We start from the raw sequence: 26,647 nt of genomic DNA on the forward strand, positions 1-26,647 counted from the left end.
TCACAGCCTGGCCACCGTCTGCTATGGTGGAATTTAGATAAAAGCATGTCAATCAAGAGCATAAGTACAGTAGGTGCTATTTACCCAGCTATACCATCCTTTACTCGACAATGGTATCTGAGTAGGGGACTCTAAAAAAAACAAAAAAAAACAAACAAACAATACAACCGCATGACAGGATCCCATGACGCACTCTGGCCCATCAGAAACGCTGTCCTCTGCTGCCAATTAATCTGATGGTCCCGTGCACAGAGGAGGAGACTCTGGAGCGTGTGCTCTCTAACCCTCACCACCGCTACACACCGAGATAAAGAAAAGCAGAGACCCAGCAACTCATGGCAGCTACAAGCCTCTAGTTTTTCAACATATTTGCGCAAGTTCTAGCAAATTGGCTGGCCTCACCCAGTACCACTCCAGATCAGATCTGTATTTAAGGTCGGCATGCGTCAAATACATATTTTAAAGGGGGGGGGGGGGGGGGGGGGGTTTGAGAGATTATCTGACAATGTTAAGAGCGCCAGCCATGACAAACACTAAAAGGTTCTCTTTATCCACATTCTGTATGTAATTCCCAGGATCTCAGAATTAACACTTATTTTATTTATTTAAAAAAGGGGAAAATTTAATGATTAGCGTCCATTAGATACTGTAATAAAAAGGAATAATTGCATACAATGGGTGTAATATTAAAATATTTTTACATACAAAGCATCAGGGATAACTAAGATGCTACATTATGGTGTGGGAAGTTTTTCTGGCATAGTTTAGAAGCTGCAATTTTCTAGATCGGACCCTTTGAAAGGACAGACGTGTTGGTCAACCAAATTACATTATTTTAAGTCTATCCCCTGTAATCAAGTCACGGCCTGCCCTGTCTGCAATATACAGACCAACACTACAGTTACCAGAAAACTGCTGACTGGAGACAAATGCTTTACCTTTTGATTTGTAAAATATGGATTATCGTGACTCTCCACTGTTGGCAGATCTTTCCACAAGCCATTGAGAGACAGAAGACCGTATTTACAGAAACCATTCTCAACATCATTCACAGCAAATAGTGTTTTGCACTCAGAGTCTGCCTGCAAGATAAACAGCATGAACAATTCAGCATAGGAGAGTGGGGTGCTGATCACAGGGTGACAGGCATTAGGTCAACAGTGACTAGGTCGACACATGATATAGGTCGACATGGATAAAGGTCAACATGAGGTGTTTTTTTTTGGTGTCGTTTTCTTCATAAAGTGACGGGGAACCCCAATTAGTGCACCGTATCTGCTCGCCATGCTTCGGGCAAGCTGCCTCGCCCCGCTGCGCTCGGCACAGGTTACTAATCTCAATCGTAATCCACGTGGATTGTAAAGTATGAAAAAGTTTAAAAAAGGAGAAAAACTCACGTCGACCTTTTCATGTGTCGTTCAATAGTGGTCAACCTAATGCGTGTCGACGCAAGTGCTGTCGACCTAAAAATAAGAATTTACTTACCGATAATTCTATTTCTCGGAGTCCGTAGTGGATGCTGGGGTTCCTGAAAGGACCATGGGGAATAGCGGCTCCGCAGGAGACAGGGCACAAAAAGTAAAGCTTTAGGATCAGGTGGTGTGCACTGGCTCCTCCCCCTATGACCCTCCTCCAAGCCTCAGTTAGGATACTGTGCCCGGACGAGCGTACACAATAAGGAAGGATTTATGAATCCCGGGTAAGACTCATACCAGCCACACCAATCACACTGTACAACCTGTGATCTGAACCCAGTTAACAGTATGATAACAGCGGAGCCTCTGAAAAGATGGCTCACAACAAATAATAACTAGTGATGAGCGAGGTTCGGTTTTACTCGGTTTTACTCGGTTCTCAAAACGGCATCTTATTGGCTATCCAAAACACGTGACATCCGTGAGCCAATAAGATGCCGTTTTGAGAACCGAGTAAAACCGAGTAAAACCGAATCCGCTCATCACTAATAATAACCCGATTTTTGTAACTATGTACAAGTAATGCAGATAATCCGCACTTGGGATGGGCGCCCAGCATCCACTACGGACTCCGAGAAATAGAATTATCGGTAAGTAAATTCTTATTTTCTCTATCGTCCTAGTGGATGCTGGGGTTCCTGAAAGGACCATGGGGATTATACCAAAGCTCCCAAACGGGCGGGAGAGTGCGGATGAGACTGCAGCACCGAATGAGAGAACTCCAGGTCCTCCTTAGCCAGGGTATCAAATTTGTAGGATTTTACAAACGTGTTTGCCCCTGACTAAATAGCCGCTCGGCAAAGTTGTAAAGCCGAGACTCCTCGGGCAGCCGCCCAAGATGAGCCCACCTTCCTTGTGGAATGGGCATTTACATATTTTGGCTGTGGCAGGCCTGCCACAGAATGTGCAAGCTGAATTGTATTACACATCCAACTAGCAAAAGTCTGCTTAGAAGCAAGAGCACCCAGTTTGTTGGGTGCATACAGGATAACAGCAAGTCAGTTTTCCTGACTCCAGCCGTCCTGGAACCTATATTTTCAGGGCCCTGACCACATCTAGCAACTTGGAGTCCTCCAAGTCCCTAGTAGGCGCAAGACACCACAATAAGCTGGTTCAGGTGAAACACTGACACCACCTTAGGGAGAGAACTGGGGACGAGTCCGCAGCTCTGCCCTGTCCGAATGGACAAACAGATATGGGCTTTTTTGAGAAAAAAACCACCAATTTGACACTCGCCTGGTCCAGGCCAGGTCCAAGAGCATGTTCACTTTTCATGTGAGATGCTTCAAATCCACAAATTTGACTGGTTTTAAACCAATGTGTTTTGAGGAATCCCAGAACTACGTTGAGATCCCACAGTGCCACTGGAGGCACAAAAGGGGGTTGTATATGCAATACTCCCTTGACAAACTTCTGGACTTCAGGAACTGAAGCCAATTCTTTCTGGAAGAAAATCGACAGGGCCGAAATTTGAACCTTAATGGACCCCAATTTGAGGCCCATAGACACTCCTGTTTGCAGGAAATGACCGAGTTGAAATTTCTTCGTGGGGCCTTCCTGGCCTCACACCACGCAACATATTTTCGCCACATGTGGTGATAATGTTGTGCGGTCACCTCCTTTCTGGCTTTGACCAGGGTAGGAATGACCTCTTCCTGAATGCCTTTTCCCTTAGGATCCGGCGTTCCACCGCCATGCCGTCAAACGCAGCTGCGGTAAGTCTTGGAACAGACATGGTACTTGCTGAAACAAGTCCCTTCTTAGCAGCAGAGGCCATAAGTCCTCTGTGAGCATCTCTTGAAGTTCCGGGTACCAAGTCCTTCTTGGCCAATCCGGAGCCATGAGTATAGTTCTTACTCCTCTACGTCTTATAATTCTCAGTACCTTAGGTATGAAAAGCAGAGGATGGAACACATACACCGACTGGTACACCCACGGTGTTACCAGAACGTCCACAGCTATTGCCTGAGGGTCTCTTAACCTGGCGCAATACCTGTCCCGTTTTTTGTTCAGACGGGACGCCATCATGTCCACCTTTGGTAATTCCCAACGGTTTACAATCATGTGGAAAACTTCCCCATGAAGTTCCCACTCTGCCGGGCGGAGGTCGTGCCTACTGAGGAAGTCTGCTTCCCAGTTTCCATTCCCGGAATGAAACACTGCTGACAGTGCTATCACATGATTTTCCGCCCAGCGAAAAGTCCTTGCAGTTTTTGCCACTGCCCTCCTGCTTCTTGTGCCGCCCTGTCTATTTACGTGGGCGACTGCCGTGATGTTTTATCCCACTGGATCAATACCGGCTGACCTTGAAGCAGAGGTCTTGCTAAGCTTAGAGCATTTATAAATTTACCCTTAGCTATATTTATGTGGAGAAAAGTCTCCAGACTTGATCACACTCCCTGGAAATTTTTTCCTTGTGTGACTGCTCCCCAGCCTCTCGGGCTGGCCTCCGTGGTCACCAACATCCAAAACTGAATGCCGAATCTGCGGCCCTCTAGAAGATGAGCACTCTGTAACCACCACAGGAGAGACACCCTTGTCCTTGGATATAGGGTTATCCGCTGATGCATCTGAAGATGCGATCCGGACCATTTGTCCAGCAGATCCCACTGAAAAGTTCTTGCATGAAATCTGCCGACTGGAATTGCTTCGAAGGAAGTCACCATTTTTTTACCATGGCCCTTGTGCAATGATGCACTGATTTTAGGAGGTTCCTGACTAGCTCGGATAACGCCCTGGCTTTCTCTTCCGGGAGAAACACCTTTTTCTGGACTGTGTCCAGAATCATCCCTAAGCACAGGAGACTTGTTGTCGGGATCAGCTGCGATTTTGGAATATTTAGAATCCACCCCTGCTGTTGTAACAGTATCCGAGATAGTGCTACTCCGACCTCCAACTGTTCCCTGGACTTTGCCCTTATCAGGAGATCGTCCAAGTAAGGGATAATTAAGACGCCTTTTCTTCGAAGAAGAACCATCATTTCGGCCATTACCTTGGTAAAGACCCGGGGTGCCGTGGACAATCCAAACGGCAGCGTCTGAAACCGATAGTGACAGTTCTGTACCACGAACCTGAGGTACCCTTAGTGATAAGGGCAAATTTGGGACATGGAGGTAAGCATCCCTGATGTCTCGGGACACCATATAGTCCCCTTCTTCCCGGTTCGTTATCACTGCTCTGAGTGACTCCATCTTGATTTGAACCTTTGTAAGTGTTCAAATTTTTTTAGATTTAGAATAGGTCTCACCTAGCCTTCTGGCTTCAGTACCACAATATAGTGTGGAATAATACCCCCTTTTCTTGTTGTAGGAGGGGTAATTTAATTATCACCTGCTGGGAATACAGCTCGTGAATTGTTTCCCATACTGCCTCCTTGTCGGAGGGAGACCTTGGTAAAGCAGACTTCAGGAGCCTGCGCAGGGGAAACGTCTCGACATTCCAATCTGTACCCCTGGGATACTACTTGTAGGATCCAGGGGTCCTGTACGGTCTCAGCGTCCTGCTGAGAGCTTGTCAGAAGCGGTGGAACGCTTCTGTTCCTGGGAATGGGCTGCCTGCTGCAGTCTTCTTCCCTTTCCTCTATCCCTGGGCAGATATGACTCTTATAGGGACGAAAGGACTGAAGCTGAAAAGACGGTGTCTTTTTCTGCAGAGATGTGACTTAGGGTAAAAACGGTGGATTTTCCAGCAGTTGCCGTGGCCACCAGGTCCGATGGACCGACCCCAAATAACTCCTCTTCCTTTATACGGCAATACACCTTTGTGCCGTTTGGAATCTGCATCACCTGACCACTGTCGTGTCCATAAACATCTTCTGGCAGATATGGACATCGCACTTACTCTTGATGCCAGAGTGCAAATATCCCTCTGTGCATCTCGCATATATAGAAATGCATCCTTTAAATGCTCTATAGTCAATAAAATACTGTCCCTGTCAAGGGTATCAATATTTTTAGTCAGGGAATCCGACCAAGCCACCCCAGCTCTGCACATCCAGGCTGAGGCGATCGCTGGTCGCAGTATAACACCAGTATGTGTGTATATACTTTTTATGATATTTTCCAGCCTCCTGTCAGCTGGCTCCTTGAGGACGGCCCTATCTATAGACGGTACCGCCACTTGTTCTGATAAGCGTGTGAGCGCCTTATCCACCCTAAGGGGTGTTTCCCAACGCGCCCTAACTTCTGGCGGGAAAGGGTATACCGCCCATATTTTCTATCGGGGGGAACCCACGCATCATCACACACTTTATTTAATTTATCTGATTCAGGAAAAACTACGGTAGTTTTTTCACATCCCACATAATACCCTCTTTTGTGGTACTTGTAGTATCAGAAATATGTAACACCTCCTTCATTGCCCTTAACGTGTGGCCCTAATAAGGAATACGTTTGTTTATTCACCGTCGACACTGGATTCAGTGTCCCTGTCTGTGTCTGTGTCGACCGACTAAAGTAAACGGGCGTTTTAAAACCCCTGACGGTGTTTTTGAGACGTCTGGACCGGTACTAATTGTTTGTCGGCCGTCTCATGTCGTCAACCGACCTTGGCGTGTGTTGACATTATCACGTAATTCCCTAAATAAGCCATCCATTCCGGTGTCGACTCCCTAGAGAGTGACATCACCATTACAGGCAATTGCTCCGCTTCCTCACCAACATCGTCCTCATACATGTCGACACACACGTACCGACACACAGCACACACACAGGGAATGCTCTGATAGAGGACAGGACCTACTAGCCCTTTGGAGAGACAGAGGGAGAGTTTGCCAGCACACACCAAAAACGCTATAATTATATAGGGACAACCTTATATAAGTGTTTTCCCTTATAGCATCTTTTTTATATATTTCTAACGCCAAATTAGTGCCCCCCCTCTCTGTTTTAACCCTGTTTCTGTAGTGCAGTGCAGGGGAGAGCCTGGGAGCCTTCCCTCCAGCCTTTCTGTGAGGGAAAATGGCGCTGTGTGCTGAGGAGATAGGCCCCGCCCCTTTTTCGGCGGCCTCGTCTCCCGCTCTTAACGGATTCTGGCAGGGGTTAAATATCTCCATATAGCCCCCGGAGGCTATATGTGAGGTATTTTTAGCCAAAAATAGGTTTTCATTGCCTCCCAGGGCGCCCCCCTCCCAGCGCCCTGCACCCTCAGTGACTGCCGTGTGAAGTGTGCTGAGAGGAAATGGCGCACAGCTGCAGTGCTGTGCGCTACCTTAAGAAGACTGAGGAGTCTTCATGCCGCCGATTCTGGACCTTCTTCTTGTTTCAGCATCTGCAAGGGGGCCGGCGGCGAGGCTCCGGTGACCATCCAGGCTGTACCTGTGATCGTCCCTCTGGAGCTAATGTCCAGTAGCCAAAGAAGCCAATCCATCCTGCACGCAGGTGAGTTCACTTCTTCTCCCCTAAGTCCCTCGTTGCAGTGATCCTGTTGCCAGCAGGACTCACTGTAAAATAAAAAACCTAAGCTAAACTTTTCTAAGCAGCTCTTTAGGAGAGCCACCTAGATTGCACCCTTCTCGGCCGGGCACAAAAATCTAACTGAGGCTTGGAGGAGGGTCATAGGGGGAGGAGCCAGTGCACACCACCTGATCCTAAAGCTTTACTTTTTGTGCCCTGTCTCCTGCGGAGCCGCTATTCCCCATGGTCCTTTCAGGAACCCCAGCATCCACTAGGACGATAGAGAAAACCCGATACCAGTGGTGTGACATAGCTAATAAACCGTAACGATGCATCTGCCACCTTGGTCACATTAGTGCCTCGGGTTAGACTTTGACGTTCCACTAGAATAGGTTCCTAATGATGTAGACTTACCAGAATGAATTCAAACCTGTGCGTACCGGCACCAACAGGCTCTGGGCTATGAATGTACACCTCCTTCTTTTGCATAAGATTTACTTTCAGCTCGTGGACACGTCTATAGGTGGGGGACAAAAATAAGAGGGGGATAGGCAAGAACACCTGCTTGCAAAAATAAAATTTATACATGGCACATTATTTGTCAGTCCGCACCATCGACATTAGAAATTGTGGCACTTCTATGGCACAATGGGTCTTCCAGATGCAGGAACATTATCTTGTATAAATATCGGTAGAATGGTAATTTGTGGGTCACCACTGTAGACAACAGCACAGACCCATGGCAAAAATTATAATCAGTCTTTAAAACAGTCCCCTGTGAGTGACATACATTTCATGGGCATAATGGGTTCTTTGTTAATAGATAGGTACTGTGGGCCTAATTCAGACCTGATCACAAAAGCATAATCTTCCTCTAATGGCCAAAACCATGTGCACTGCAGGGGAGGAAGGGGGTAGATTTACAGAGAGATTTGGGTGTGAGGTGTTCAAACTGAAATCTAAATTGCAGTGTAAAAATAAAGCAGCCAGTATTTACCCTGCACAGAAACAATATACCCCACCCAAATATAACTCTCTCTGCATGTGTTATGTCTGCCCCCCTGCAGTGCACATGGTTTAGCCCATTAAAGAAAGATTTTGCTTTTGTGATCAGGTCTGAATTAGGCCCTGTATCATTCAGATGATTAGTTCTGCTAACAAGAAGGCTGTCTGTACCAATGCGTTTAGGAGACTGATGCAATATACTATAAATATCAACTACAGCTTATATAACAGTGCCCCCTTACGGCTTCAACCTCCAGTTACCAAGTATTTCACTACAAGCAGAAGATTTATATTAGGTTGTTGGTTTTAACTTTAGGGGAAAAAAAAATACACTACTCAATGCAATTACCCAAAAATTCTTGCAACACATAAATCGTGCCCCATAAAACGTGCCACTGGGAATTTGTCATTTAGTTAGTAAAAAGCCATGCAAGAATGAGCCACACCGCACAATATTAAAATATGAAGAGTGTAGAACACACAGCTGATGAAGAACGGTTTTGTACACAGAGGGCCTAATTCAGGTCTGATGGCAGCAGCAAAATTGCTTGCTAATGGGCAAAACCATGTGCACTGCAGGGGGGGGGGGGGGGGGGGGCAGATATAACATGTGCAGGGAGAGTTAGATTTGGGTGGGATGTGTTCAATCTGAAATCTAAATTGTAGTGTAAAAATAAAGCAGACAGTATTTACCCTGCACAGAAACAATATAACCCACCCAAATTTAACTCTCTCCCTGTAAATGTTATATCTGCCCCATCTGCAGTGCACATTGTTTTACCAAACTTGCTGCTACGATCAGATCAGAATTACCCTCAGAGTTCAAAAAGTCCCTCCGTAACGAGCAGGGTCACTTTTCGTGGATCTCCCTGCAGTCATGAGAGGCTAGAGAGTGACAACGCTTTAAATACTACATGTAGACAAGTACATAACGAATATCATGTATAATAAAAAAATAAAAACCCACACATTGTTTTCAGGGAGACTTGCTTAGCACAAGGTCACTGTGGTGGGACTTTACTCTTTGAACTCTCTGTATACGCACTGTAGGAGTAGTTTTTTTTATCAATAAACAGCAAATGCATACGTTTCCATAAATTAATTATGTATTCAACAAGACAAATGGGGATCAGTCTATCAGGGAGATGGAAGACCCACAGGTAGGTCCTGTGGTTAATTCAGAAACCCAAATACTTTGAACAGAGATCAATACAACATGGAGAGAGTAAAAAAAAAAAAAAAGACTGCATGTGGCAAGGTAAAGACTGGTGTAATCATTGTTGTTTTTAAAGCAAGAGATAAGGGGGGGGGGGGGGGATAAACTTAAATAAAAATATCACTACAGTGACGTTATCTAACATTTATATTCACCTGCAGTAGGTTGTAAAATGCATCAGTCCAAGTTGTCGTTTCCACACCAGCATTGAGGCGTTTAATCCATGTCTGCTTGATTTCTACAAAGAATTTGCAACAAATAACAATTTCTTCAAAATTTTAAGTAAAGAAACGGTTACACCCCCCACAGCAAAATATTTCCCTCTTCATTGCAATTGCCAAGTTTAATATACGAGCCTGAGGCTATAATAGGTAAAGCCACTGATGAATACAGTAAGGGTAACATGTGCCGGTATAAATTCATTGTTCCACTCACTTTCCTAGTTTTCTCTTCTTCCAGGAGCCGCTGTCTCTTCATCTCCATTTCATTCTGCTGTATACCTTCTTTTGTCAGAGGGTTGCAGTTGTTGTGTCCCGGAAGCAGGCGGAAGTATCGGTTCTTTTCCGGATCAAAGTAAAACCCTGGAAGTTCTAGAGGAAATCCATGAAAACACTAAGTTCATTATTGCTAACAGGAAACACTCCATGTATATGGCTCAAGAAAAAGCTGCAAGCCTCAATATTCTACAAGACATCTGCAGAATGGGCCTCCAGGAAGTTACTGGAACCCAAATCAGTCTCTATATAAATCAGTGCGTGCCCAGCTTACTGCAGGCAGTTGCCCTCAATAAGCATTGGTATATCACAAGTTCTACCTACCACACATCAGAGGTGCCTGTAAGGAAGTAATGTATGTACCTCATCTGACGCACTTCTTGTGGATTAGCAGTTAAGGTCCTATTTGGAGACCAATTTAAAATTACATTTTATACTGTGTGCAAGCTCACTACTAAAGGGGAGATGTAGTAAGCAGTGATAAAAATGGAGAAGTGAGCCAGTGGAGAAGTTGCCCATGGCAACCAATCAGCATTGACGTAACATTTATAATTTGCATAATACAAAAGTATACACAGCTGATTGGTTGCCATGGGCAATTTCTCCACTGGCTCACTTCTACACTTTTATCACTGCTTAGTTGATAACCTCATTAATCTCTACAAGAGCAATGCGTATCAGTCAATGCCATGTTGAAGTGGCTGCACAACCTAGTTTTTCCTGAAATCTCTGCCCTTAGGACAGGTTTCAGCAACTTGGTCAGGATATTCTGAAGGTGTTTTTTTTTAGTAGTTTTGAGCCCAGTTAAGCTTGACTGTAGTGCACCAGTTACCTATACAAAATGAATGCAGCCTGTTCTATTACTATGGCCAGTAATAAATACTAATTTCAACACGTACAGGTTCTGTAAGGGAAATGTAGTTTCTGCATACTTTTTCAGTGAGGAGGTCTGGCTCAAGCTTATGTAACTCCCTCCTATGATGTTAGCCTGAGTTATACAGTGCTCTGTGTGCGCTCGAAGAGGGGGGAGAAAGAGTGACACAGTTGATTTGTCCTGACAGAATAAGGGGCTGAGTGATAGTGCTGTGTGTGCTTTGCTAGTGAAGAGAGAAGCGGAGTGATACACCTCAGTGTGACTTGTCCTGTCAGAGAAAGGGGAGCGGAGTGATACAGTGCTGTGTGGACTTTGTTAGTGAAGGTCTGAGGATGCAGCTTCGGATCACCATCGGTCATGACTCGCAATGGTAGTAGCGGTCGGTCGGTCAGTCTGCTGAAGCCGAAGCAAACTCAGATTGGCTGTCTGAACTGGTCAGCTGGGGCCATGAAGTCAGATGACGCAGGCCCTGGGCCCAACACACCTACAAAAACAGGGCGACACGCCCTCATTTTGTAAAACAGCCATGGACGCTGCTCCATGTCACTAATGCTGTGGGTAAGGTGGTAGCTGCGAACAATATGCATACTGCACATGCACTGACCCCAAACCATCAAATATGTACATAAACCATTGGGTTTGCGTGCAAATCTGAATCGGGACCATAATGCAAAACCTCTGGCACACCCCTCCTAATGGATAATCCTGCACTTAGAGGGGCTTAGATAGCATAATTTGGCCAATAAAGACATGTCAGTTTTCAGGTGAATTTCTCTAAAAAGCTTGATGGGTTAATTGATGCGGGAGAGGTACGTGGGAGGTGTTGTATTGATGGGCAGGGATCTTCTAATTCGGAGGAGTTCCTGGGGTATCCGGCAGCCTACATTTTTATAAGGGGAGTCACCCTTAATTGTATTGGGAGGGGGAAATTCTACACAATACTGGGGCAAAAGTGCAGTTTAATTTGAAAGAGAGAGATTAGCTTGTGCCCAGCTTACTATATCTGTACTGCACGCCCACCGTGCAACACTTTCTTGGAAGACCTGCATGAACGGAGACCCTTTAGTCACAAATTGCCCACATGTATAAAACTAGATGGTGATCTGTCTACACCAGGCCTGACCAACCTGTGGCTCTGCTGCTGTGAAACTACAGATCGCAGCATGCACTGCCAGAGCTTTATCACTCCATAGTAGCAATACTGTTGCAGGGCACGCTGCAGAGCCACAGGTTGGCCAGGCCTGGTCTACACATTCACCTCATACTAACAACTCATTTACATAACTTGTTAAACTGCTGATTAAAACTCCCATTAAAACTGCTTAGCAGGTACTGACAGCATGAGTGAGTCACGCTGCTGGAAATGGAGAGATTACAATTAATGCAATGCAGCTAAATACTGGAGTAATTAGCAGCTGGCCAAGAAAAGCTAGGAGACCAGAAACAAAAATAAGATGCCAGGGAAGGTACAGTATGCATCCCTTTATGTTTGTAATCTCAAAAACGTAGTGAGATTTTGGCAGTTATTTACTAACAAGGGTCAGTATGTACAGTCCGTGGCCACTTTATTTGGTATATCTTTTTAGTACTGAGCGAATGGAAAATATGTGACTAGTCAATCGGTGGGTGTGTACACCCGAAATGTCTGAATTATGTCATTCACAGACATAACAGCGTAAACTGCACAACATCCACTGAATCTAGCTGTGTGTACGAGTGGTCCGATTACCTGTAAACTTGCAGGGACCGACGTCCAAGCAGGGCAGACAAATTGAAATCCCCGCCCATCTGTGACATTAGGACAACACATTAAGTGAGTGATCGATCGGTGTATATGCGACACCCACTGAGGTAAGTACCGCAAAACTATATGAGACTTTGGGGCAGATATATTAAGCCTGGAGAAGTGATAGAGCAGTGATAAGTGCAAGGTGATAACGCACCGGCCAATCAGCTTCTGTTAATTTACATATTGGAGCTGATTAGCTGGCGCGTTATCACCTTGCACTTATCACTGCTTTATCATTTCTCCAGGCTTAATACATCTGCCCCTAATACCTAGTACACACGGGGAGATGTGATCAAAGATGTGTGCTGAGCGATCTAGCACAGATCGCTCAGCACATATCTCTACCCCTACTCAGCACAGCGTGATGTTTGCTGAGCATGGGGGTAGCGCTCATTTCACCCAGCGATAGCGCCGCGCAATGCCACCCCTACACACAGAGCGATGTGTTCTTAATTTCTAACCAATCTAGTTAGATTGCTTAGAAATTAAGTGAACATCGCTCTGTGTGTACCCCCCTTTAGTTCCAACAGCAACTCACAATACAGTGCAATTTAGGTTACATGAAGACAATTTTACTATTTCATTGTAAGAATGTATTTATCTGGAATGCTTGGATGAAGCTCTCTCTCTGCTATGAATAAAGCATGCATGACTACAAAGCAGAAGAATACATTCAACATCTGACAATTTATACTAATATAGGAAATTAGAAATGATGTATGAAAGAATTATACTACTAATGGGAACTCCATATACAATGTACAAGTTTATGGCCATTAAATCGCTCACACTGGAGTACTCAGTTGTATTCCGTATAGCTCCTTATCCGGTTCTCCCAGCTCAGAGTCTGATGCTAAGTATGCACATTTCGCTGGTTATAGTGCAAAGGGGAACATTTCCATTTCATTGTATTAAAAGACGACGCTGTTCAGCTCATCGTCAGTGGTAGCTTTGTAACTTTCTCTGGGTGACTTTCGCAACAAAAGTATCTACTCCTAGCTGATCTTAGGAATCTAAGGCTGGGTACACAGTGTCTGATGTGCAACCGATAAATCGTACGAGCCGCCGTCCGATGTGCGATCCTGCGGCTCATATACGTCACATATCTTTTGTTCTGCACATGAGAGCAAAAGATATGTGACTGCCCCGCAGCCGATACATCGTACGTTGTGTATGCACTTACCATGTATCGTTTGCGATGTCACATCTGCCCAACATCCTGTAGTGTGTACCCAGCCTAAAACTCAGTTCAGTCAGATATGGGGAGAGACTGGACAAATTCTGCTACTCTGGCACATATAACGCACAAGTGTCAGGCAGTGCAGAAGTCACTCTGTGTTGTCTGTCACTCTGACCGGTAATCAGCAGCATCTAACCAGAATCCCTATTACTGTCCTGAAGGAGTGTAATCTGCTGTGCAATGTTCACCAGGTCTCTTCTCCTCCTTACTAGCAGTGTAGGGCTTTGCACTGTGAGGTTTAGGCTTACTGTACGTCCTGTAATCACCTCCTCTGCTCCTCCCACCAGAACAAGCATTGGTGAACGCCACGCACCGGGAACAGAATTTGGCCCACTGTAATCTGTGTAGCGCTCCCATCACACTCCGGCCACCACACTCTCTCTCCCCCCCCCCCAAAAAAAAAAGATGGCTGTGCTTAACTGCTCCAATTGCTGCTCACTTTCAATTGTTACACTGTACCACCTGACACCGGTCATGTGATGTGCACCTGGGCTCCTGAGCAGCTGCAAAGGCTACTGGGAATTGTGAGCAGTCTGTGTAATAATGACACACTGCACACATGTGCTGCAGCGTGATGATCAGTGCAAGCATAATAACTCACATAATGACTCATTCCATATATGCTCCGCTACATCAGCCACACTGTTGGGTCAACATCAAGATGACAAGGTCTACACCTAGCTTAAGAGCAGGGTGGCCAAAGCCTTGATTGAGGACCTATAAATCATGGTGGACATGCAGCAGCATTCAAGAGCAGCCAATAAGAATCAGGCAGACTTATTGGCTAGATGCACCATTGCAACTGCTGGTTGAAGCCGCAGCTACCATGCCTCAGTCATTTGTCACATGCGACAGCAATAGCCAATAAGAATAAGGCGATTCTTCACGGCTGAAGCAGTCACATGTACAACCTCCATTGTGCCAGCAAGATGAGGACTGAGTGTAGGTGCAAATTGCCAGACAAGAACAGGGACCCGTGGCATAAGTGTGAGTGAAGACCATTTGAAGAGGCGTCTAGATCTCCTTTCCTCACTGGCATCACCAGGGGAGCTGGCTGGGACTCAGCGATAGAAGAATAAGATGGCAGCCTATTAAGCAAGTAACCATTGGGCTAGAAGTTTGATGCGCTGAAGAGGGGGGGTAGCCAATCATCATAGGATACATACAGGTGGGAGGTGAGGGGCACACTGACAGAGGGGGGGTAAAAAAGGTAAACAGGAGCAAAGGAGGGGCAGCAGCTCGCCATTTGCTGGTAACGCTGGTAGAGAGCAGACAGAGCGCTACCTGGTGGTTCTGCTGCTTATTTGAACAGTATCTGCATAAATATACCTGTTCTGCAGCAATATTCGGGTACCATGGTTTGGGTATGGAAACCATAATGTTCATAACAGTGCCTTGACACGCTTTCATTATGATAAAACCGATATGTTTTATTGGCTCAGAACCCTAAAAAGCACACCTGCCAACCATCCCGAATTTGGCAGGAGAGTCCCACACCCTTTTACCGGCATACACAGTTGTCCCTATTCGGAAGGGCACAAGAGATTTTACCTTTTCAGTAGATCACAAGTCCAAGAGTCTGGCCACCCCTGCATTAGAGATTCTGGCCTATGGTGTCAGCATTACACAGTTGTACATTTACGCTGTGGATCTCATATTAATGTAACCAAAAAGTGCTCTTCTGAATAGAAATTGTATTGAATTTTTAGGGCCAATGAGGGTAAAGAAATATAAAAATGGAGGGGAACAGAGAAAAATATCACACAAAAAAAATAAAAATGAATATCTGACAGTTAGTTGGCTAACAGAATGAGACATTGAAGGATATGATTGGAAATAGAAGTTGTAAGGAAGGAGAAAAAGGTAGGAGAGACAGGGAAAAGGAGGATGGGATTGAAGTAAGGGGTAGATAGAACATGAAGACATAAAAACACATATGAAGGGAGAGCTCTCAAGATGAGGCAAAGTAGTCAGTCCAGTTATACCAAACTGGAGAAAATGTATGGGATTGGTCACAAATTATGCGGATGACAGATTCCACACTGTGAATTTGGAACACTTTATTAATGAGAACCATGAGTGACAAGGAAAAATTATCCTTTCAAATGACCCACAAATGGAGAACAGGCATCATGTATAATACGACCAATTAACTGAGCAGAGTGGGTGGAAACATTAGTGGGGGTGCCGAGAGAAATTATAAAGAGGCAAGTGGGCATGTGAATACTTAGAACCTGAGCACTGAAAGAGGTTGTGAATCTCACAACAGACTCACAGTAATAGGACAAACCAACCACACATAGGACATCATGCTTGTCTAGGAGGCACCCCATCCAGCAGTTGCCAGAAACGTTTGTAAAAATTGTATAAAGCGGAGTCGGAAAAAAACCCATCAGTAAAATAGTTTTTGAGCCCCCTCTTTAGTTTTGGTGCAAATCGGGGAGGTCGATAAACGTTCACTGATTTTTCTTCATTTCTATGGGTCAAGAGTATCTCAGGTGTTGTCCTCCCACTCTCTCTCTCTCCTGGGTGTCCATGGATGGTCGATTGTATACTAATAGGGAAATAAGTGCTTTACGGGACAGCTATCTGTTGATGACTCCTACATTGGAGTACACCCAGTGCATTGTAATGAGAGTGACTTGACCTGTTGAAAGTAGCCATTAGAAAATTAGACTTGCCATAAAGTAACACACATGGGGCCTTATTCAGGTTTGTTAGCAAACCAAAAAAAAAGTTAGCAACTGGGCAAAACCATGTGCACTGCAGTTGGGGCAGATGTAACATGTGCAGAGAGAGTTCGATTTGGGTGGGGTGTGTTCAAACTGAAATCTACATTGCAGTGTAAAAATAAAGCAGCCAGTATTTACCCTGCACAGAAACAATATAACCCACCCAAATCTAACTCTCTGCACATTACATCTGTTCCACCTGCAGCGCAGCATGGTTTTGCCCAACTGCTAACTTTTTTGGTTTGTGAACAACTCTGAAAAATCCCCCTAGATAGGAATCCAATTGCAGGTGGGAAATTTGAAAATCTCACATCAGCAGTTTCTTAGATACTCTCACCACCACAACCATTACCAACAAAAATCCCATGGTCAGTCACTGGGATCACATTTCTTCCCCAGTCTCATTTTTGGTCTCAACCACTGAACTTGTTGACCATGTCTGCATGCTTTTGTGTACTGAACTGACAACTCAGCATTGACAGTCAATGTAATGCTGGTCATACACTGTGCTGCACATATGAGCAACCGATCCGGGTGGGCGTCCAATGCAGGTCGAACGATAGATCGTACATACACCGGAGAGCTGGCGTGCGTGTGTGTGGGACGGCTCACATCTGACGCAAGTCGGTCTAGTGTATGGCCAGCATAAATTGGATAGTAAAAAAGACAAACACAATCTGCAAGGAGTTTGCACACATACGTCTATCTTTTAAGAGTGCCTACCTGGCACTGAAGACGCTTGTGGGGCGCTGGAATAAGGACGCACATCTTTGCTTGTTTCAGCAGTTTCTGAAGATGCTCCCAACCCGTACCTTTAACAGGGAGAAGCCAAAAAGTTATGTAGTAAAAAGGACAGAAAAGGTTTGTGTAAAAAAGCATGCAAGTTACCAGAAAGTCTTGCATCACATCGCATGGGTTTATTAAGAAACACACTCAATTTAAACCCTACAGAAGACAGTTATTTGAGGTCTAATAATTTTGTATTTACATTAAATAACTCATTTATGGTTTTATTTGCATTCAAACATTAAATATGCTGCAACACTGTCACACTATTTATTCTGGTCTCCAGGGTCAGTGACGTTCATGAACTGGCTTCAGTGAAAGAGATGCAATCATAATGCCAACATGTGAAAAGCTGACATTCCGGAACACATCGCTGGACCAGCTAAGTACCACTGGACCACCAGGAATGTTTTGCAGACAATCTAAACATGTCGACATTTCATCAAGGTCAACATGACGTATGTCGACAAAAAATATACCACACCCCAATTAACACATTCTGTCCACTTTCAACATTTTATACTAATTTTTTCCATAAACAACGTTCATATATTTAGAATTCAGCTTTTGTTTAAAGAGCTACTTGCATAGTCACATTCTGCCAGTAAGGTAAAAAGAACAATCTGTATAAACCCATACAGTCGCCTACGTTGCTTAGCATGTTATATCCCTTTTCCACTTCCACTAAAAAACGGATTTTGGTACTTACCGGTAAATCCATTTCTTAGATTCCACACGGGACACTAGAAGGTCTGCACTGTGGGGGGGTAGATGGTGGCCAAGCTGAGCAAGCACTTTAAATTCTTTAGAACTGTGACTGGCTCCTCCCCTCTAAGCCCCCCTACAGACCAATTTGAAAACAGAGCCCGAGCGGAGAAAGCTCGAAGCACTCGACAGAGGAGGTGAGAGAAAAATAAATAAATCATTAAACTGTAAATGTCACCAGTCAACCCAACAGGTAAATAACCATATATAAAAAGGTAAGACGGTAGAACCTGAGAAAAGGAAACAGACACCCAGCGCTGGGAGGGTGTCCAGTGACCACTGCGGAATCGGAGAAATGGATTTACCGGTAAGTACCAAAATCCCTTTTTCTCCTTCATCCACTAGGGGACACTGGAAGGTCTTCACGGTGGGAACGTCCCAGAGCTCCCATTTCAGGTGGGACAGCGCAGAGAGTCCTGCAGTACTGCTCGGCCAAACAGAGAAGCCGAAGCTGCAAAAAGTATCAAATTTGTCAAAGGTATGGTTTCCCCGACCAAGTTGCGGCTCTACACAACTGTGTCAAAGAAACTCCCCTAGCAGCCGCCCAAGAAGAACCCACCGACCGTGAGGAATGAGCCAACACCGAACGCGGCAGCGGAAGAGAGGCTGCTAGATAAGCCTGTCTGATGGTAAATTTGATCCATCAGGCCAAAGTCTGTTTTGAGGCCGGCCATCCCGGTTTGGCAGTATCATACAGAACAAACAGAGCATCCGTCTTGCGTAAAACTGCGGTTATCGCTACATAAAAACGCAAGGTCCTAACAACATCCAGTGACTTCGAAGGAGAATCACCAGAGAGAACCGGGACCACAATAGGCTGGTTAATGTGAAATGCAGAAACTACCTTAGGCAAGAAAGAACTATGCGTGCGGAGTTCCGCTCTATCTTCATAAAATACGAGATATGGCAGACATGAAAGAGCTCCCAATTCGGAAACTCTCCGAGCTGAAGCCAGGGCCAAAAGCAATACTACCTTTCACGCAAGAAACTTAAGCTCCACCGTTTCCAGAGGTTCAAATAAAGATTATTGCAAAAAGGATAGAACGGTATCCAGATCTCAAGGAGCTGTAGGAGGAATAAACGGTGGCTTAAGCCGGATAACGCCTTGAATGAAAGTCTGTACAGCTTCTTCTGGAAAAAGATCGAAAGGGCCGAGAGCTGAACCTTTAGAGATCCAACACTTAAACCGGCCGAGAAACCAGCCTGGAGAAAAAAGGAGAAGCTTTGCCAATCGAAAGGAAGTAGCAGAAAACGGACATGCTCACACCATGAAATATATGCCTTCCATATATTGTAATAGTGCCTAGAAGTGACCTCCTTTCTAGCACTCATCATGGTAGGAATGACTAACAAAGGAATACCCTTCAGCTTTAGGATCTCCCTTTCAATAGCCACGCCGTCAAAACGTAGCCGCTCTAAGCCTGAATAAACTGTACCACGTTCTGCGAGGCAAGTCTGGAGCGAGCAGAACCGTGACCCTCTCCCGCTTGATACTCTTGAGTAGATAAAGGTAACAGGGGAAACAGAGAGAAAAAAATAAATAAAAAAATACAAAGCGGAACCTCCAGGGAATCGTTGACGCATCCACCGCCTCAGCATTAAGATCTCTGGTGCGGGAACAGTATTGCAGAAGTTTGTGGTTCCACCTGGATGCCATAAGATCTATTTGTGGGAGTCCCCAAAGATCTACCAGTTGTTGAAACACTTGAGGATGCAATTCATAATCGACCTCCCAGTTCTCCACCCCCGGTATGAACACTGCCGATATGGCTGCTGCATGTCTCTCGGCCCAAAACAGGATCCTGGTGACTTCCCTCATAGCAGCTCTGCTGCGGGTTCCTCCTTGCCGATTTATGTATGCCAAAGCCGTGGCGTTGTCCGACTGTACACAGATTGCACGACCTTGCAGGAGATGAAACACTAACATAAGCGCGTTGTAAACCGCCCGAAGTTCCAGGATATTGATAGATCGAGTCTGTTCCTGAGGAGTCCAAAAGGCCCCGACATTGACAGTCCAGAGTCACTGCTCCCCAGCCGCGGAGACCGACATCCGTCGTAAGAAGTACCCAATCTGGGACGACAAAGCTTCTGCCCTTGGACAGATTCGTCGTATTCAGCCAAAGCAAGGACAGACGTGTCCCGGGTAGAAGCTGAATCATTTGATGCATAAAGAGATGCAAACCCGACCATTGGGACAGAAGATCTAGTTGAAAAGGCCTGGAGTGAAACCTGTCGTACTGGACTGCCTCGAAAGCAGCTACCATCTTTGCCAGAAGTCGAAAGCAAAGATGAATTGACACTCTGCAATGTTGCATTACTAGACAAACCGACTCCTGAATAGATTGTATCTTGTCCTGAGGGAGAAATATCCTCTGAAGCACAGTGTCCATGATCATGCCCAGGAACTGAAGACGCTGCGTCGGTTGCAACAGAGACTTCTGGAGGTTTATGATCCAACTGTGCGCAGTTAGAAATTCTTGGGTGATTTTCATATCGCTCACCAACTTCTCTTCCGAGTGAGCCTTAGAAGTAAGTTGTCCAAGTAGGGAACAATATTCACTCCGAGAGTGTTAGTGCGCCATCATTACTGCCATGACCTTTGTAAAAACTTGAGGTGCTAAGGAAAGACCGAAAGGTAAGGCTTGGAATTGAAAATGCAAATTCTTGACTGCAAACCTGAGAAAACTCTGGTGTGGAGGCCAAATCGGAAAATGAAGATAAGCATCCTTGATATCGACGGACACCATAAAGTCCCACACGTCTGGACCTACTATAACAGAGCGCAGGGACGCCATCCTGAATTTGAAAACCCTCTAAAAGGGATTGAGACTCTTCAAATTCAGAATGGGTCCAGCTTCGGTATCACGAATAGACTGGAATAAAAACCCTGTTTATTTGTTGGTGGAGAGGAACTAGAACAATGACTCCCATATCCAGAAGTCTTTGGACCGTCTAAAGAACGGAATCCAGATGTTCCCGTGAAACTGGCAAACCTGTGGTAAAAAAATCTTGGAGGTTTTAACCGAGAATCGAGTTTGTAACCCTGGAAAATGTCTCTTACCCAGGCGTCTGTGCAGGTCACTGACCAAACTTGTCCGAACTCCATCAGACGCGCTCCCACCCTGGGAGCCCCCAGGAGGGAGGGTAGCTCGTCATGCGAGGGCTTAGTGGCAGGCTTCGGGTCCTGCTGCAAAGTTGCTGGGGTTGCAGCACGACCTCGGTTACCATTTAACGAGGTGGATCCACCTCTGCCACGTCCTCTAAATTTGGATGGAACTCGAAAGGACAATAAGGCCGGTCCTGAAAAAGTTTTCCTAGGAGCTGGAGAAGGAATATATGTCGACTTACCTCCTCTGGCCTTGCAAATCAGAGTATCCAATTCTTGACCGAAGAGAAACTCACCATTACATGGAATAGCTTCCACAGCTTTCTTAGATTCTACATTTGCCTGCCATTGCCATAGTGCACGGCGAGCTAAAATCGACAAAGCAGAAATTCTGGATCCAATAGTTCATGTGTCTTTGGCCGCCTCACCCAAATATACAGCAGATTCTCTGATATGTTCAGCCCAAGTAACCAATTGGTCAGAGGATAGACCAAATCGAAGACCTGCTACCAACTGTTCCGCCCAGGCCTCTATTGCCTTGTTAACCCAAAGACCTACCAGTGTAGGACGAAGAACACTAGCCCCATGGTCCTTTTGGAGTCCCCAGCATCCTCTAGGACGCAAGAGAAATATAGACTTTAAAGTATTTTCCAATCTGCTATCTGCCTGCTCCTTTAAGGAGGTAGCACTAGCTATCGGCAGAACGGTCTTCTTTGATAATCTAGATAAGGAGGGATCCACCAAAGGAGGGTTTTCCCACTTAGATCTATTTTCCCTCTGGAAAAGAGTAAGAAAGCAACAGCCGGCGGTTAATCTGAAACTTCTTGTCCAAGTGCTTTCATGCTAGAGCAAAATTATTGTCAATTTCAGCAGAAATGGGAACGGAAACAGCATCCCTTCGTTTTTTTGGGGGGAAAAGTAAGGTTGCGGCTGAGCCGTATCAGACTCTGTAATCTGTAGAACCTGACGCACTGCTAAAATAAGAGCGTCTAAATCCTAAGATTCAAATTCCATCTCTTTCTGAACTAACTCAGTTTCTTTATCTAGTTCCACTTCCGTCCTCCTCAGGGGGAGGCAAATCTTTAGCGCCCGACTCAGACTGCAACACAGCTGGTAAAAGTCTTTTTTGAGACAGATTGTGAAATACCAGTAGTAGGAGACCTTGACGCCCCCATGGCTCTCCTTAGACCCTCAACTGACCTGGCCAGATTAAGAGCCCAATCTGACTCAGGGAACGGAGCCTGGGACCTGGCCACTTCTCTAGCTTTACGAGAAGCCACCCGTTCAGCAGACAAAATCGGATACGACTCCTGTCAGTTGAGCTAACCAAGAGGGAGAGGGGTCTTGTACAGTGGTCGAACTCTCCCCTGGGTTAGTTGATGCACAGTTTTCACAATATAAAGAACCTTAAGTATGTTGGGTAAACTTTGCCTTTTTGTGAAACCTTATAGACTGATTACCCCGGCTGGTCATACTGTAAATGTCAGTTACAGTATAAGAAAAATAGGATTTTAATACCTACCGGTAAATCCTTTTCTATTAGTCCGTAGAGGATGTTGGGGACTCCAAAAGGACCAGGGTGTATAGACGGGATCCACAGGAGACATGGGCACACTATTAGACTTTGAATGGGTGTGAACTTGCTCCTCCCTCTATGCCCCTCCTCCAGACCTCAGTTATAGAACTGTGCCCAGGGAGACTGACATTTCGAGGAAAGAATTTATTGTGTAAACACGGTGAGTGTCAGACCAGCTCACACCTCAAACATGCCGCAGAACGTGGCCTTCAATAGAACACCAGCCGACGGCATGAAAAAATATACAGCAATATGCTGACCGAAATTGTAACACAACCTGTGTGTAAACACGACCAATAATAGCAAACCGCATGCCATGGCATGAATAACGTCAGCAACAGACTGACTGAAAAGCCACCCAACATATGTAACCATAACCAATAACTGCAGATACAGTAGCACTTGGACGGGCGCCCAGCATCCTCTACGGACTAAGAGAAAAGGATTTACCGGTAGGTATTAAAATCCTATTTTCTCATACGTCCTAGAGGATGCTGGGGACTCCAAAAGGACCATGGGGTCTATACCAAAGCTCTAGAACGGACGGGAGAGTGCGGATGACTCTGCAGCACCGAACTGCCCAAACAAGAAGGCCTCAACAGCCAGGTTATCAAACTTGTCGAATATTTGCAAAATCGTTTGAACCCAACGAAGCAGCTGCTCTGCAAGGCTATAAACCCGAGACCCCTCGGGCAGCCGCCCAGTATGAGCCCACCTACTTGGTAGAATGGGCCTTCACCGATTTCGTTAACGACAATCCAGCCGTAAAACGAGCAAGCTTAAATCGTATTACAGATCCAGCGTGCAATAGTCTGCTTGGAAGCAGGAACCCCAATCTTGTTGGGAGCATATAGGATAAAAAGAACCTCCGTTTTCCTGATCTGAGCCAATCTGGCAACACAAATGTTCAAAATTCCGACCACAGCGAGATACTCCGATGTCACCCAGGCGTCAGTAGCCACCGGCACCACAATAGGGTGGTTCAATTGAAACCGATGAAACCACTTTTGGCAGAAACTGCTGCCGAGTTCTCAACTCCGCTCTATCTTCATGGAAGATTAAACAGGGCTCTTGTGAGACTAAATCGGCAACTCAGACACCCGCCTTGCGGATGCCAAGGTCAACCGCATGACCACTTTCCAAGTGAGGAATTTCAACTTAACCATACTGAAAAGTTCACTAAGAAATTGCAGTAACCGCAACACCACATAAAGATCCCCTGGTATTTCAGAGGTACAAAGGGAGGATGGATGTGTAAGACTCCTTTTACGAAAGTATAAAACTCTGGAAAGGAGGACCATTGTTATTTTTGGAAGAAAACCGATAAGGCTGAAATCTGAACCTTAAATAGAGCCCAACCTAAGATCGCCTCCACACGATCTTGTAAGAAAAGAAGGGAGAAAACGATCCAACTGGAATTCTTCCGTAGGTACTTTCATGGATTCATAGCAAGACACAAAATATCCCCCAAATATGGTGGTAATGATTTGACATTACTCCTTTTCTGACTGAAGAGTAGGGAAGACTTCACTGGGAATACCCTTCCGGGCTGGTATCTGACGTTCAATCTCCAAGTCGTCAATGGAAACCGCGCTAAGTCTTGGAAAACACACAGCCCCTGCTTTAACAGATCCTCTCGCAGATGAAGAGGTCAGGGATCTCCTATGAGTAATCGCTGAAGATCCGGATACCATCCCTCTTTGACCAGTTTGGAGCAAGGAGGATCATCTGAACTTTTGTTCTTCTTATAAATTTTAACATCTTTGGAAAGAGTGTAAGTGAAGGGAACACATAGGCCGACCGAAACACCCACGGTGTCACCAGGGCGTCCGCTGCTATCGCTTGAGGTATCCTCAACCCGTAACAAAATTTCTGAAGTTTCTTGTCGAAGCGAGACGCCATCTCGTCTATTTGCGGAATTCTCCAAAGACTTATCACTTCTGTGAAACCAGCTTGATGAAGACTCAACCCTCCTGAACGGAGAACGTGTCCGCCGAGGAAGTCTGTTTCCCAGTTGTCCACTCCTGGAACGAACATTGCTGATAGAGCGCGTAAATGTTTGTCATCTAGCGGAAAATCTTTCTGGCTTCTGCCATTTCTTCTCCAGTAATTGTCTATACAATACCGTTATAAACGGCCCTTAACTCTAGACCATTAATGGGGTGACAAGTATCCTAACATGACACTTGTCCTCAGTGAGAATTGCGCCGCTACCACAGGAGCAAGATACTGGTCTTGAAACCATGATTATCCCAGGTGAGAACCGGACCACTTGTCCAACAGGTCCCGCTAAACACTCAGGCCTGCAACCTGTCCACTGAATGGCCTCGTAGGCCCCAACCAACTTTTTTCAGCAACTGAATGTATCGACGAATTGACACCGTTACAGGTCTGCCAGACTCTGAATTCTCAGAGCTTCCCCCTTTCTTTTTTTTTTGGAAGCAAATAAACTCAGTACTGCCTCTAAAAATATTGCCCAAGCCGATCTGTGTCATTGGGACCAACAGGGATACTGGCAAGTCCTGTTGTTGAAAAACTGTCAAGGAGAAAACAATGTTTTGCACCATGTAGCTTCTTGATCTCTCCGTAATTCGGAAAGCGATCCAGTACAGAATAAATAGGACTCCTTACTATCAAAGGAAACCCATCATACCGCCATCACCCTGGCGAAATGGTAACAACAATCCTGAAACGCAAACCTTAGGCAAGCCTAATGCGGAAGAAACCGTAAATAGACCTCCTTACTCCACTTTCAGAGTGGAGAACCCTGCCATGAGAGATTCCCTCATGGAATTTAAGTAGGAAAATTGGGATTTGTCTGACCGAGTCGCCCGGGAGCACGAAAAAACTTGAACAGCTTTTTTTTGTCTTTTTTTGTCTTTTTTTTTTTAATAATGACCGGACCAGCAGGACAATGACCTGATCCTGACACAACTCTTGTATTCACATACTACCTCCCTGTCATGAGGAGGATCGGTAAGGTTGATTTGAAAAAAAAATCAGTGAGGGGGACGTCTGGAACTCCCGTATGTCCCCCTAGGGACTCTATCCTTAACTCACTGGTCCATGTCCTTTCCAGGACTGACTGAAGAGTTTTAGACGAGGTCCCACCTGTGTGGGCCCCCGCAAGATAGTCCCAACGTCCCACAGTGGACGTGGCATAAAGAATGGAGGATTTCTGCTCCTGTGAACCTGAAAAGGCAGCCGACTTCTTACCTTTTTACCTTCCCTTACCTGCAAAGAAAGGGGAATCCTTATCTATTCGGTCGAAATGACTGCATCCTACAACAATGAGTCACCAACCGTTGACATAGGGCAAGAAGGTAGACTTACCCGTGGCACCTGCAGAGATCATATTAACAAGGCCATCACCAAACCAGGCTTCACCTTCATGGGGAAGAAACTCCACTTCTTTTAGGAGTCAGCATTCGTGAATACACAACGCCCTCCTAGCCGAGACCGCCATGGCAGTGGCACACGCACCCAAGAGTCCCATCCCTTGCAGTCACACGGCAGTATGTTGCAATGTTCTAGACATGACCCAACTTAAGGAGTATCACATTTCTCCTCAGGGTAATTATATCGGATGACAAAAGTAACTGACCATTTCTGAATACAAGCACTCCCCCCTGCGCATGCAATGCAAGTATAATCAAAGCATATAATTAAAATATCACTTAGCTTCCTGTATACGATCCTTTGTGACAGGGCCCCGTGCAGAACAGGGGTTGACCCACTTTATTCTATCCATGGCGGGAAAAGAATAAACACTCGGACTCCTCATGATGATTTGAAACCATCCTGTCACGGCTGACCTAGAGTATATATATATATATAATATATATATATATATATATATATATATATATATATATATATATATATATATATATATATATATATATATATAGAAGATGTTAACAGGCGGCACTCACAGCTTAGTAGAAACTGGTAAATGAACGGACCAGATACCGTGCAAGTAGATCAACGTTTCAATTTATGCAATTGTCGTCAGGATACATATAAAATACAAATGCTCTCACCTTATATCCCCACCGATGTGAACACTTCTCCCGCCCGCCGGAGCGCCAGCGCAGGACGCCGAGGCGGGACGCTATCTGATGACGTAGCGGCTGACAGCCGTTACGTCTGCACCAAACCCATCACCATAGTGACCATCTAAACAAAAACACAGC

The 26,647-nt window shown here is 45.4% G+C and overlaps 1 protein-coding gene across 3 annotated transcripts in view; it reads right to left on the reverse strand.

Moving 5' to 3' along the window:
* Positions 1 to 26,647, reverse strand: part of DCAF4 (DDB1 and CUL4 associated factor 4) — a 96,353-nt gene that overhangs the window by 60,045 nt on the left and 9,661 nt on the right. For 2 of the 3 annotated variants that reach the window (XM_063947683.1, XM_063947684.1), the window contains exons 3-7: positions 16,942 to 17,030; positions 9,525 to 9,679; positions 9,245 to 9,327; positions 7,283 to 7,385; positions 939 to 1,082 (exon numbers count right to left, since the gene is read on the reverse strand). In XM_063947683.1, the coding sequence (XP_063803753.1) occupies positions 939 to 1,082; positions 7,283 to 7,385; positions 9,245 to 9,327; positions 9,525 to 9,679; positions 16,942 to 17,030 (574 nt within the window). The remainder of the gene's footprint in view (positions 1 to 938; positions 1,083 to 7,282; positions 7,386 to 9,244; positions 9,328 to 9,524; positions 9,680 to 16,941; positions 17,031 to 26,647) is intronic. The other variant, XM_063947685.1, reaches the window with a different exon arrangement.

This window comes from Pseudophryne corroboree, chromosome 12, assembly GCF_028390025.1.
Source record: "Pseudophryne corroboree isolate aPseCor3 chromosome 12, aPseCor3.hap2, whole genome shotgun sequence".
In the NCBI taxonomy this organism is placed as follows: domain Eukaryota; kingdom Metazoa; phylum Chordata; class Amphibia; order Anura; family Myobatrachidae; genus Pseudophryne; species Pseudophryne corroboree.